The sequence below is a fragment of the Pholcus phalangioides genome, unplaced genomic scaffold (assembly GCF_987345545.1).
Source record: "Pholcus phalangioides strain wild (caught in Gottingen) unplaced genomic scaffold, Ppha-v1.0 ptg000008l_1, whole genome shotgun sequence".
Taxonomy (NCBI): domain Eukaryota; kingdom Metazoa; phylum Arthropoda; class Arachnida; order Araneae; family Pholcidae; genus Pholcus; species Pholcus phalangioides.
Genome location: NW_028301601.1, coordinates 21,605,760 through 21,621,535, shown reverse-complemented (window position 1 = coordinate 21,621,535; position 15,776 = coordinate 21,605,760). Strand labels below are relative to the sequence as shown.

The 15,776-nt window shown below is 34.5% G+C and overlaps 1 protein-coding gene across 1 annotated transcript in view; it reads right to left on the bottom strand.

The window, feature by feature from the left end:
• Nucleotides 1-15,776, bottom strand: part of LOC149083981 (limbic system-associated membrane protein-like) — a 98,855-nt gene that overhangs the window by 45,312 nt on the left and 37,767 nt on the right. The window contains exon 2 of the mRNA XM_089234343.1: nt 4,836-4,998. Within this exon, the coding sequence (XP_089090469.1) occupies nt 4,836-4,998 (163 nt within the window). The remainder of the gene's footprint in view (nt 1-4,835; nt 4,999-15,776) is intronic.

Sequence of the window (15,776 nt, the reverse complement as noted above, 5' to 3'; positions counted from 1 at the left end):
TATCTGTGCGACTGGCCCCAATTGAAATGTTAAATGCTATTTCTAAATGATATTGCTAAATGCAAAATGATATTGCTAAATGCTAAATGACATTACTAAATGCTAAATGACATTACTAAATGCTAAATGGCATTACTAAATGCTGAATTATATTACTAAATGATAAATTATAATGTAAATGATAGATTATATTGCTAAAGGCTAAATTATATTGCTATATAGAGGCCTTTTTTTTATTTCTCCCATTCCCGAAAACTCCGACTTCAACGAAAAACATTTTTAATATTAAAAGTTCTGGGGCTAAGTGAAAAGTTCGACGTAAACATATATTCGAGTTATCAGAGTTCAACTTATCTCGTATTGATTGCATATTGATTTTTTTTCAACCATTGAGAGCTTGAGAACCTTTCCAACTGATCTAAATATAGAATGTCTGACACACACAGCTTCTTGAAAAAAAAAAAAGTTAAAAAAAAGGTAAATTTTCCTCAGAGATAACACGTCAAGGACGTCGATATATTACCGTGAATTGTGTAGGTGGCGATTGCCAAGTCCTTTGATTCCGTGAAATTTACGCCAGACTTAGCGGGGGCGTTAGAGATTGAATTTTTTTTTGTATTTGTTCTTTTTTTGCAGTGAGAAAGCATCGATAGTCTTTCTCAGATAATCAATTACCAACATGGATGTGGAATGTGTGCTTGAAACTTCAGTTAAGGAGGTATCCTACCTTTTAACATGATGGAAAACTACGCTCTAGTATGAATAACATCAAAAATATATAACTACTGGCTATAATACCCGGCGCTGCCCGGGTTTTCTTCAATGGGGCTGTTTGTATCACGTGATATCTCAGTCATTCTTTGAGGGACATGCAAACCGTGTCTAAGTTAACCAATATGACGACTTTCTGCGCGACTTCGTGAAATAAACAAATCTAGATTTAAAAAAACATGCAAACGAATGTGTTTTTTTTTTCCTTTTTTAAGGGGCGCTAGGTATTTCGATCCCCCCCCCCCTCCCGAACTTGAAGTTATCTATTTCTGCTTCCAAAAATGCTTAATTAAAGCTGTGGAATTTTTTCGATGTACTTTTTATGGGCCCATAATTAATTTTAAAACAACCTAAACTATATGAATTTATGCAGTTGAATACTATTAAAAGCCAATACGGAGACATTAATTTTCATGCTTGAGAAGATATAAATAAAAAGTTGAAATCAATGTTATTACCTGGATATCCAACTCAAAAGTAGGTCCGGCTAATTACTTCGTATTTAATCTCCTGGGCTTCGTATATCTCTAAGCGAACTCAATATTTCAAAAATCAAGACTTCTATACAATTTTTAAAATTATTGATGTGACAGAAAACATCACCAAATTTTCGCATTTCTACAGTAAAATCGTCAATTTTAACACTGATTTCTATGAGGATCACCCTTTACCTAACCCTCAATGTGATGATTATGACGTCTATTTAAAAAGCCTCATTATTGGGAGTATTAAAAATAAGGCAAATCATTATAAAGGCATAAACTATTATACATATACGTACAGCATTGAAGAAAAGACAAACCATTGTAAAGGTATATACACGTTTTAAACGCAGTGCTAGGGAACCACGGTAACCAAAGTAAACGTTCGGAAAGTGATTGTTGAGGCCCAAAAACCATTGTTGCCTTACGGTTATTTTGCCGATTTGAGGCATTTGCCCTGCTCTGACGAAATTTTAAAGTAGTCTATCGTTCAAGTCGGGTCCCATTTGGTATATATGCAAAATTTGGTGACGATCGATCTAAAATTCTGAATTTCTATAGAGAACATACACACACACACAGACAGAAAATCAATTTTATATATATAGACTAGCTATAATACCCGGCGCTGCCCGGGTTTCCTTCAATGAGGCTTTTTAGGTCACGTGATATCTCCCTTTCTTCGAGGGACATCCAAACCGTGTCCACGTTAACCAATATATGACAACTTCCTGCGCAACTCATGAAAAAAGAATATCTACATTTAAAGAAACGTAGAAATGAATATATTTTTTTCCCCTTTTTTAAGGGGCGTTAGGTATTTTGATCCCCCCCCCCGAACTCCAAGTTATCCATCTGCCTCTTTCTGCTTCAAAAATTGCTCAATTAAAGCTGTGGAATTTTTTCGATGTACATTTTCGGGCTGATAATTAATTTTAAAACGTCGTAAACAATGCAGTTGAATATTAAAATTTATGCAGTTGAATATTAAAATGTAAGCAGTTGAATATTAAAATTTATGTAGTTGAATATCAAAAGACAATAAGGAGACACTAATTTTGATGCTTGAGAAGATGCTAATAAAAAGTTGACATCAATGTTATTGCATGGATATTCAACTCAAAAGTAGGTCCGGCTAATTACTTCATATTCAATTTTCTTTGCTTCGTATCTCTAAGCGAACTCAATATTTAAAAAATCGAGAATTCTATACAATTTTTAAAATTATTGATGTGGCAGGAAGCCAGCCACCACAAATTCTCGCATTCCTACAGTAAAATCGGCAATTTTAACACTGATTTCTATGAAGATCATATTTTGCCTTACATTCAAAGTGATGCTGATGATGACTCTGACGACTGTTGAAAAAGTGGAAAACCATTATAAAGACATAAACTATTGTAAATATATATATTGGCAGCATTGAAGAAGTGACAAACCATTGTAAAGGCATATACACGTCTGAAACGCATTGCTAAGGAACCATGGTAACCAAAGTAAACGTTCGGAAAGTGATTATTGAGGCCGAGAAACCATTGTTGCCCAACAGTTTTTCGCCCATTTGGGGCATTTGCCCTGCTATGATACCCGGCTATGATTGCCTAGCTATAATACCCGGCGTTGCCCGGGTTTTTTCAATGAGGCTTTTTTGGATCATGCGATACCTCCCTCTTTCTTTGAGGAACATGCAAACCGTGTCTAAGTTAACCAATATGGTGACTTCCTGCGCGACTTCATGAAAAAAACAAATCCAGATTTAAAGGAAAATAGAAACGAATATATATATTTTTTCTTTTTTAAGGGGTGCTTGGTATTTCGATCCCCACCCCTCGAACTTTAAGTTCTCCATCTGCCTGTTTCAGCTTTCAAAAATGCTTAATTGAAGCTGTGGAATTTCTTCGATGTACTTTACGGGCCCACAATTCATTTTAAAACATCCTAAACTATGAATTAATGCAGTTGAATATCAAAAGACAATACGGAGACATTAATTTTTCATGCTTGAGAAGATATAAATAAAAAGTTGAAATCAATGTTATTGCATGAATGTCCAACTCAAAAGTAGGTCCGGCTAATTACTTCATATTTGATCTCCTGGGCTTCGTATATCTCTAATCGAACTCAATATTTCAGAAATCTAGAATTCAATACAATTTTTAAAATTATGTATGTGACAGAAAACTCCACAAAATTTCAGCATTTCTACAGTAAAATCGGCAATTTTAACACTGATTTCTATGGGGCATCATCCGTTGCCTTACCTTCAAAGTGATGCTGATGATGGTGTCTATTCAAAAAGCTCTCATTACTGGGAGGATTGAATAAAGTGGCAAACCATTATAAAGACATAAATATTATACATATACGTACAGCATTAAAGAAACGACAAACCATTGTAAAGGCATATACACGTCTTAAACGCATTGCTAGGGAACCCCGGTAACCAAAGTAAACGTTCGGAAAGTGATTGTTGAGGCCCAAAAACCATTGTTGCCCTACGGTTTTTTGCCCATTTGGGGCATTTGCCCTGGTCTGACGAAATTTTAAAGTAGCCTATCGTTCAAGTCGGGTCCCATTTGGTATATATGCAAATTTGGCGACGATCGATCTAAAATTGAAGATTTGTATAGAGAACATAGACACACACAGACACACACACAGAAAATCAATTTTATATATATAGATTACGGTAAATGTGATAAATGAGGTTATCATGTACCGGATATAATGCATATAAATACCAAGAATTTTAGGTTTGATAAATTTCCCTAAAGTTATCTTTTTCACCGGTCATTTTACGTAGCACCCAAACGTTTTTTGATAAATTTCCCCCTAAATTAAAGGAACCAGGCTCTGACTGTGCAGGTTTGGGTTCGAATCCCTGTTGGGGCATGGATGCTAACGCTAACAAATTCCTTGGACAGATCTTACATATATCTTCGGAATAAGTGAGGATCACGTTATTTAAAACAATAATAATAATAATAAATTAGAGTTTTCCTGATTTCACTGTCCGCTATCGAGAGCGTCACTCCACTAACGGGGAGTGAAAAATACATTAACTCCCTATTCTACACCCCCGCGGATCACAAGAGACGGGAGCTGTTCCCCTTAGCAGGGCCGTCTTGAGAGTATTATGGACCCCCGAGCCCAGTGGTTTTTCGGAGGCCCTGCCTGGTAAATCCTAGACAATTTCAACCGGATCTTATTTTTGTGAGGCTCCTCTTCCCTTGAGGCCCCCGGGATGTGCCCGGGTGAGCCCATGCGTTAAGACGGGACTGCCCCTTAGAGGAGGTTTCACTGCATCTTCCACTTTTCTATACTTTACAATAAATTTCAAAATTTACAACGGAAGGTTTTATTTATGGCGATACTGTTTCATTTGTGATTTATGCATTCACCAATCGATAGTTATACCAAGGAAAGTCATTAAACCCTGAGAAATTTATCATTAGTTTTTGTTTTTGTCTCGGGAGAAACCTTACATCACGGAAAAGGCAATTGTTGAGAGAGAGAGAGAAAAAAGAAATAGAGAAGAAATATATATAAAAGCTGACTTTTCCTGCCTTGTTTTGGGCTTACCTTCCGTGACTTACTGTAATATCTCTTCGTGTCGGTCCTTGCCACGTCAGCCTGGTGGCGCCGCTACGTTCACCTGCGAAACACGTCACAAAGAAGCTGTCTCCCGTAAAGAATGCGTGAAGTGTTCCTGGAGGCTCTAACCATAGATGTGCCAAGGAAGTTCCTGACAAATAACATGGAAATAAATGCGATAGTTAAAGGAGACCATAAATTCTTTATCGTAGAGCAATAACTCATATGATATGCAAATATTTTCTGATATAAGATCACTGTTCATACATCTTATGGGTTAAATTTTTCTGATATAAACTAACAGCTATTCGTGATATCAAGAGGCTGAAAATTTGAAGTTTCTCTTTGAAAAAATGCGGGTAAATTAACTTTCTTTTCGATAGTTAACGTTACGATTTTTAAAGTAAATTAATTGAAAAAAATGATTATTTTGTATTAATTATAACTTATATGATTATTTGTATTAATTATAACTTATATGATTATTTGTATTAATTATAACTTATATGATTATTTGTATTAATTATAACTTATATGATTATTTGTATTAATTATAACTTATATGATTATTTGTATTAATTAGACTCTACATGATGATACGTTGAAAGACTACTGTTATCATGGAATAGCATCCAGATATTGTTTAACCCTGTATGAAAACATGACCCATAAAAATGCATCGGAAAAAAGATACAAAGTGGATGTATGTAGTGTTCCATATATTCGTAAATGTTTTAAAATTTATAAAAATTGAAGGAATCGGTATATTTGAATGCGGTTTGCGAAAAAGTTATTCTATATTCTTACTTGGAAAGGGGGGGGGGGTATATGTTTTTAGAACAGAAGGGATACAAGTCTTCAAATTTTTTGTCGTTAGAGGTTGCTGCACGAAAGCAAATCACTGGAAATATGCTTATCAGTCTCTTAATAGGCGGGGTTTACGATCAACAGTTTATTTCTGAGTTTTTCTGTTACTGGCGCTTACATAAGGTTTGATGTTGTGATATTGACAGTTAGTGAATGAAGTACTGTGGGTGAAAGTATTTTATTTTCAGCCACGTATCGTCGGCTGAAGCTTTACTAATGTTTCTGGCACAAAATATCGAAGAAATGTTCATGTGCGATCATTAGTGATGAGAAAAAAAAACACCTTTTTCGTGAGTGAGAATACTTTTTCCCGCAAAACCGCATATAAATCTACTAATTCCATTCTACTGATTTTTTATGAGATTTTGAATTATTTACGAATTTGTGGGGCACCCTGTGTGTATTTACAATATTACCCGTATTAAATTTTACATTCAGTACAATAAAATAGTTAAAGTTTCAATTTGGTGTAAACAATTAAATGGAATAATTGATTATTGGTTAAACTGCATCTTACAATCTACACAACAATGTATTGAAGGGATACGATTGTCTTGGCAGGGCTGGTCCTGGAAATTCGAAATTCTGCCGCCAGTGACGAAAAATATTTTGCTACAGTCTAAAAGATACGACTTGTCTGAAAAGAGTTTTCTTACTCCATTACCTTGACACAGTGGTTCCCAAAGTGTTGATCACGACCCGCTTGGAGGGAGGTAATGATGATTTAAGATATCGCTTGGTAATTTCTCCTAAATAATAACGCCCTAATAAGAGTAAATATATCAAATAAATATCTATTAATTCCTCTATCGGGGGGATGGTTCCATAGTGGTTACACTGTTTACATTTTTTCTACTGATTTTGGAAGAACGTCTGCCGTTTCAAAGGATTAATTAAGCACCTATACAGGGTGAGCAAAAAGTCCGTAAAAACTTGAAAAAATGAATAAAATGTCATCAAAAATATGTCATCAAAAGTGAGCAAATCGGAAACCCCCTCCCCCCCCCATCGATGATGACGTAGTACTTGAACGGCCCCTAATGAACAGAATGCCTCCAAATCATTTATTACAGCAGCATGTGTTTCACATTACAACCACCACAGGAGATAACACATTGCAGGTGAGTCGCAAATCCAGCAACGGCAGAGTGCAGCAGGTCCACATACATGGTTTACAACGGTGAAGTGGTTGTGGATTAGCAGCGCAAGTTCTTATAACCGTCTCATTTGAACATTTCCACCGAAGTCGCTCGCACCAGGGCCACCTATTGGATGTTTCAGTTTTTCCCCTGTCTTAAAAAGAATTTCCCGTTACCTAGCGATGCTAACCCTGCAAATCGTTTTTATTTAGGTTATTTCTCAGGCGTTTATGAATTTTAAAGTTTATACGGAGTTTTTGCCCACCCTGTATATCATATAAATTCACTTTTGTGAAAAAACATGAAAATTTGTTAATATTTATTCTGACTTCAGAGACAAAATTTATTTATTGGAAATCCAGGAATTGTGCAACTCATTTCTTAGTTTTTTTGAAATCGCTCTGACGGTCCTTCCCACAATAATAATAAAAAACTCCAGTCCAATCCGAAAAAGCAGCATCTGCACCCTGGAATGGTTGATGGCACATATCGCAGCAAATTAATCGGAAAAGTATGAATACAGTCGAATCCCGTTTTAACGAATAGCGTTATAGCGAAAATCTCGTTTTTAACGAACACTTTTCTAATCCCCCAGATAAGTTTACATAGGAACAATGCAAAAACCCGAAATTAATTTGTAACGAAACTTTGTTATATCGAAGTGATTTCCCGTGGAGTTCGTTATAACGGGATTCGAATGTATTTGTTTTCGGTAAAGTGCTGTTGTGCACTATCTAGAAACACCCCCACACGCTCTACAGCCTTTGCTATTGCGATTCAATCACACATTCTATGAACAAAAATGCTTATTTAGGTATGTCATATTACCTCTTAAAGGTAACGAATTTAGAATCACCCTGTGTTACATGTGAGAAAAATAAATAAACTGGAACTCCCTTCCGCCACCTATCAAGGAGAACTGTTACAATTTTTCGATTAAAATCACCAACCGGATATTGATCAATGTGTGCCGCATGAAAAAAGTAATATTATATAGTATATATATCACTTGATATTTTATAAGTAATAATGTTGTTGAAATATCAAGTTTGCCTCAAAATTTTAACAGTTGTTGTATGGTAAAACAACATCACATTAAAACTTTTTCGAACTTAAAATGATTTCCGTATCTACGTTAGAATGCTTGATAAAGGGTACTTTCCAGATTACTGGAAAAATTCAATTATAAAAGCTATACGGAAACAAAGAAAACCAAAAGATGCAATTCATACAGACCCATCGCTCTTCTTGAACATTTGCCTAAATTATCCCAAAGAGGCATTTGCAGCAAGATTGATAAAATTTATAGAAGAACACAAGCTAGAGAGTCATAACCGAACGATTTGGTTTTAAAAGAGACCATGGCAAATCAACTCGTGAGGGTTGACGAATGCCTTCGGAAGGCTAAAAAATCACAAAGACTTTGCTGTAGGAGCTTCTTTAGATCACAACATGGCATTCGACTGCATTTGGCACGAGAAATTCTTACTGAAGATGATCAAAAAATGTTACCCCTCGATATTCATTAAATGTTTAAGGTAATACTTACTGCTTAGAACATTCCAGGTCGAAATAAGGAAATCATTTTCTTTCGAAAAGTGCATCAAAGTGGGAATCAATCAAACATTGATATTGGGACCTATATTATACAGTATTTTTACGGATGATTATCTGCAGGTGCCAAAGGAAATTTTTATCTTTATATGCTGACGATGTCCGAATGATATGTACGAATGGGAGAGGTTCTAAGGTTCTTAGCAGCCTCCAAGAGCTGATTAAATATTTCAAAAGTGGAATATTGGAATTTGATGAATAGGTCCAAATTAAATGTCTAAAAGTAAAGTGTATTTTTATGTGATTGAACACGTAAAGAGATTCCACCGAATTCTTACTCGTTTATTGAACATCAAGCGATTGACCCCATCACAGTGACAAAGTACTTTGGAGTAATTATATAGACATTCGAAAGGATTTCAACAATAATATAGAGCAAGCGATAAAAAGATCCCAAATTGCAATGGAAAGCTTCCTCCGTTCTTGCTACCCAAAGTCATGCTGACGATGCCAAATACTAAAAGTACAATGCATACTAAAAGTACACTGTATCGCTAAAGAACAAGAAAATAATGTATGGGCAAATAATCAGGCATGTTCTTACACATGGTGCACCGGTTTGGGATTCCGCCTAGTAAAGCAATACGTCCCATTATAACGAAATCCAAGAGACCGGAGAAATCACTTTGTTATAACGGAATTTCGTTATAAAGGAATTCCAGTGTTTGGATTATTCCTATGTAAACTCACCTGGGGGATTAGGAAAGTGTTCGTTAAAACGAGATTTTCACTATAACGGTATTCGTTAAAACGGGATTCGACTGTATTTACAAGCTCCAGAAACAATAAAATTATCTCAGGAGTTTCACTGCTGCTCCAAAATGCTTCTGAAAAACCGATCTTCAAATTCCATCAATCTAAAAATGTAAAGAAACTGGCCAAAAAGTACATTGAGAAGTAAGATGCTTCGGAAGAGTGGATATTCGGAAGAGTGGCTCAGCATTCGACTACCCAGTTGGACAGAACTTAGCACAGCCAAGGCCAATGGGAATGGCCAATGGGTCAAGGCCAACAGGAAATGTCCTGGTTACAAGTTTTCGAAAGGAATTTTAATTGCAAAAAAGAACAAGTGATAATGACTAATCATAATGAAGTTAAGATTTTGAAGACACTTCATGTATCTTATATTGATAATGTATCAACAACATAGAAAAGATAAATATTACCTGTAAATAAATTAGATCAATTATTTTGTAAAATGCTACAAATGATGGCAATGTTATAAACATTATAAAGAAAGTATATTTTCTAATATAGTAGAGTGAGAATATTTTATGTAAACACATTTATTTCCAGCCTAGGATTTTACCTAATATGCTCAAAAAGATTTTGTCAAAGGATTTTGTCTAATATGTCAAATGTTCAAAAGAACATCAAACGATTCTGATGATATTGCATATACAGAATGTATTAATTCTCTATAAATTCAAATAATTATATGTAACCTTCCACATTATTTTATCTTCGTCTAATATATTTTTTAAATGTTCAAAAGCCACATTAAATAATCCTGATGACATTGTGAGAGTTCTCATGTATATACATTTGAAATATCTCTGAATTGAAACATACTGTAAAAGATGCTGTAAAGTATTGGTAATTTTGGCAAATTTCGGCAAAGTAAATAACTTTGGTGAAGTTGTATTATTTAATATTGTAGATAATGCGAATATTTGTAATCGTCGAGATTTATATATTCGAAAATATATATAAACTGATGACGTAAAACATGCTATTACTTCTGAAAATTCGAAATTCATTATGATGATATTGCATTGTAGAAGTGAGAATATTTTATGTAAATACTTTTATTCACTTAATTGATTATCGAAACATAAATGGTCTACAAATTATTTTTGTAACCTTTCACTGTAGTTTATTTTTTGTGTAATATAGTTGTCACATATTCAACTTTATTCATACCTGAGGATGATTTTATATAATATAAAAAAAATATGTATATATCACACAGATGGTTGTTTTTAAGCAATCATTTTGTTATTGACTATGGTCAATATCTCTACCTAAGTAGGCAAACCAAGACGCACAAGAAAAGAAGAGAGCCCTACTGCTCGGTATTTACTTCGCACCAACTAGCAACAGCAAACCGTCCTTGGATTACTGTGATTGTAAAGCCGGGTTTTCCTAGGAGTAGAACTTTTGCGCCGTGTGCATCGTGAAAACGCTGATTGGTTAAAACCTGAAATTCAGGTTTTTTTTACCAATCAGCGTTTTACGTTGCACGCGCTGTAGAAAACCTGGCTTAAACGAGCATTCCAATATCGAAGAGAAATATCTGTTGCGAGTTTACTGTTGCTGTTTACAGATCTTTTTTCACCACATACAAATATCAACTCTTTGTATTTCGAGGCAGGCTTGATAATTAACAGTATTGCTTATAAAATATTGACTGCTATCATATATTACATATTTTTTATATATTATTGTACTGCACATAAAAATTGGTTAATTAGTTGGTTTTTTTTCAACATTCCTCAATAGAAGTCACCACTGTTTGCAATTAAAAATTGTGACGATGAGAGGAAAAATAGTTGTAGTGTGTTTATTTCCCATCACAGGCTCATTTTCGTATTCGTCACAGGTTATATTTCATATTATATGCAGTAGTTTTGAAAATACAGTCCATGCTGCTTAATGCCATCACATCGGGAGATGGGGTTTATGATAACAATTACTAAATGTTCGCTATATTCAAAAAAAGTCCCGTTTTTACCATACATCCCGTTTGGATGAACGGGATGTATGGTAAACGGGTATTGGTAAAACGAGACAACCGTTTCTATTTCTCTCATAATTTGTTGCAAAATATTCAGTTGCTCCATTTCTTTAAATACTAATCTAAAACGGAACACACCTCTTCTTTTTACTTTAATTAAAAATTCTGCATTTATCAGCATGTTAGGCATTGGAATGCAACTGCGTACTGTATACCACAAAATGCGATATTTTTTTAATGTGTACATAATACTTTTCATAGATCCTTTGAGAAAGTCTCTCGAGAAGAGAATTTATCTATATGAAGGCCAGATTCAGCTATACATTTTAGTCAAATGGCTTGTACGTTGCATCGAATTGATGGCTGTCTTCATGGGGAGAACGACGCGAGTAATTCGAAACTTGCGAGCACGGGGCAAGGGGAGCCACCACTATAAATCTTTGCTAACTTTTCCGACACAACTCTGCCTCTTCTGAGGTAACGGAAGTAAGGTGCTTTGCATCAGTCCGGGGCTGTGAGCGGTTCTATCTATCTATCTATCTATATGAAGGCCATTGCAAAGCAGTTATACACGTATATGAAGCGAATACCATCGACTGAATACGACACCAAGTCGGAAATGTTTGTCAACAAGTTGAGGGAGGCAAAACAAATTCTAGCCTCTTACATAGTCTTCCAGCCTATTTACGATAACTTACAAGAGTGTTGGTCCGTTCCGCAAAAGTGATAACAATATCCGAATGAAAACATACAAACAAACATCAAGGGCACCTTCTTCTCAGCGACCTCGTTGGGATTTTTGCCTGTTGTGGCCTTGCATTTATATTTGTCACATAAGAATTATTTCATCAAAAAAACATCCAATCTAATATCTTGAACCTGTTCATCTTTTATATCTTCTAAAGTAGTAATATAAATTTTATTTTAATCGTTTAAAAGAAGTGGAAATTCAAGTGATTTTACTGAATGAACTATGAGTAAATTTTGAAAATTTATAATCTATCACTGAAATCTTTATTGAGAAAAAAAATTACCGAGATATCAAATTTGGAAGACACCGTGTTAATTGAAATGAATTGGAATCACAAAGTATAATATATTCCAATAATAAATAATAACAAATAATCAAATAATTATTATTAATGAAATAGTCACATAATTGTTATTGATTAAATAATTAAATAATAATTATTAATCAAATAATTAAATAATATTATTTTTAGAAGCAAAATTTAAGAATAACATGATCCTCACGTATTCCCAAGGGATCAGCATGATCCGTCCAGCGAATTTGTTAGTGTTAGTAAACATCAATGCCCGAACCCAGACCTGCACAGTGAGAAACTAGTTTCCTAACCACTCGACTGCCAGGCGGCTATTATTTCGAATAATATCTAAAAATTTCAAATTCTCTCTCAAGACAAGTGATTTATTTAATATAAAATTTAAGGAAACGAAGTTCCTGTCACCATATGTCTTTACCATGTCTCTCTTGTGCTGTAATCAACCATAAGTACACGGTGTCGATCCCAGTTTTCCCCTATACTATTTCCACCATATTCTTACCTTTGATGAAAATCCCTTATTTATTTGTGATGAAAACTAATCCACGTTATTGCTTTCTTTGTCATTGCAATTTAGCAAGAAATTTTAGGTTCTTAAAAAAATCCTTCACTGGGGAAACTCGATAATTATGTGTGAATCTCGGGACTGAAATGTTACGTAAAATCGGTATATGGGATTGCTTCGTTTGATGGAGGAAACTGTGAAATCGTTTTTCTGCAATAACAGGTCTGTTGCGGGGAAGCGTTTTAATACTGTCTGTCTAACTTGTCTGCATCTGACGTTTTCTTTCATTCTCTCATCATTTGGACATCTTTACCTCATCAACCACTTGTCGTAGAGGTATGATTCTAATTTTAAAAAAAAATGCTCAAAAAACATTCGAAAATCTTGTACTACCAGTTTTAAGAATGAGAATGCAGTGTGTCGCAAAAAAAAAAAAAAAAAAAAAAAATCTGTCCTTGCACTCGAACTTTTATCTAGAAAGTTGTTGCTCTGTATCTCCTGAAGCCAACCGAAAAGAATATAATGTTGCCAAGCGCAACTGAGATATTTTAATTCAAAAATCTAGAAAAATTACGAAAGAACAGAAACTAACGGACAACGCTCGTTATCCCTCGTTTATGCTATCTGTTCCCAACTTTTCTCTGACTTTTGAATTCGAATAGTGTTGCAAATATTGCAGTTTGCATAGGATCTCTTTTCAATTTTTTTTTCCATCAGATGACTTTTCAATGAAAAAATTGCCGTCTTCAAAATGAATGTTTCTAATGATCTGCACAGAAATCGAACCAGGGTCGGCAACGCAGAGAAAAAATTACTTTAACACCAAAACGTCCGGAATTATAATTAATTGTTACATAAAAATTAATAATAGAATATACTTAGTAAATCGATCAACCGATTTACTGAGAAATGAAAAATAGATAAGATAATAGAAATAAATAAAAGAAAATAGGAAAACATGTAACATTACTTACTTTGTTTTAAATTAAATGATTTTAAGTAATTTGATGCATTAAAGCAGTGTTTCTCAAAGTGGGCATTATCGCCCCATGGTGGGCGGGGAAATGGGCCAGGGGCGATAGAAGAGTTGCGAATTTAAAATAGGTTCTTATTTCACTTGTGCTAGGGGGCAATGTGAGAGAAAAAAAAATTCCGAAGAAGAGGGTGATGGAATGAAAAGTTTGGGAAACTGCATTAAAGTGTGGTAAAATTTAAAAAAAAATATCTCGTCACTGGAAACTTTATAAGAAAAAAAAACTATTTAAAAAATTCTGAAATGTTATTGGGAAATTTAGAGAATATTAAGATATTTTTGACAATGGTTCATAAGAATTTTGAATCCTTCATATAGATAGGTTATTTCTTTCGTAAGTAATCATAAGAAACTAAGTTCGTGCCACCAATCTTACATCAGCTGTAACAAAAGAAGTGGTAGGATAGACACTACTATTTATTTAGCTGTCCATACAACTAATACACATTCATGCATAAATACTGAAGCAAGTGGATTTGAATGCGGTTTGCGAAAAAGTTATCTTCGCTGAGATTTATTTTTTTTCACTAAGAGAAAAATAGTTCAAATTCATTACGATAGGTGGCGCTGCTTGGAAGTGAATTATTGGGAATTTGCAAACCATGTAAATGGGGTATACAATTAACAGATCATTTCTCAATTTTTGTGTTATTGGCGCTTCTATGATATTATCCATCCATGAAGTTATTTCAACGTGGCTAAAGCTACATTCAAATATACCAATTTCCCCTCTTCAAAGTTTAATTACTTTCAAAATATTTACGAACTTATGAAACTTCCCATATTATAAACACTTAATTATCTCTTTCTTACGTTAGCCATATTTAAATTTTAATTTCCCATTTAAAGTTGTTTGCACATTCTTCCGACAAAGATCTAGTTTATCATTTTTGAGTGACAATGGTGAATTTGCATTTTAATACAAATGTGACGAGATATGTACTCTTTGTAATTCTGGGCTCAATGGAAATATTGTACACATCGTTAATTGATTGTTTTTTTTTCTGTGCTTACCGTAGCAAATATATTTTACCACACAGAGATTATATTATTTTTACCGCAAATGGATATTGATACAATTACTAAATACTAATTCATCCAATAGAAACTTCATTTTCGATAAACACAATTATTTTTACGATATTACATTGTATTTGCTCTAAATTAATGTTTAATTTTTCTTTCCAGTTTCTCTTTAAACCATAGTTTCCCAACCTCTTTTGTCCCTACGCCCCCCAACGTATCCTAGTCCATAGAATCCTATGTTATACCGAGTAGCTTCTACCGATCCCCTGGAACAATCAATCGCGCTCATGGGTCGTTGACTCCCACGTTGGGCTTTAAACTATTATGATGTATGAGAGTTGTTGCCAACCTTTGTAACGAGCCAATCGCCCATAAGCAAATAAATGTTATGTTATTTACAAACTTATATGGGGGCATGTCATATACGTGATGCTTGATATGTTTGACCATACGACTCAAGTTTTTGTTTTTAGTTCGAGAGAATGGGATATTATATCACTCTTCAGCTTACTGTTATGGTGTAAATCAGCGAAATCAAAGGGCTCGGGTGAAAATACTTCGAAATTCCAAGTCTTTCCTGCGAATGAAGTTCCCTGATTACTAGTCTCAAGACGTTCCCGATGATTGAGTGAATTATTCAGAACGCATCCATTTTATCGTCATTGCATAATTACGTATACGTACGCCATCGCGCAACACACGAGCCCAATCTCGAATGACTTACTAAGGCAGTACATATTTGAACAACATTCTCCACTCGCTTGTTTCTTTAAGATGGTACTGCTGCTACTACTACTATGCTTGTGAGATTTGCAAATAGCAAAGAGTCATAAAACTATTGACATTCCGGAGCAAGAGAACGTTTGAATTTCTCTCGAAAAGTTCCCTCGAAAATGACTCCGGAGATGCGAATCACGGGAAAATTTGAGCAAAAGGAATGGAAG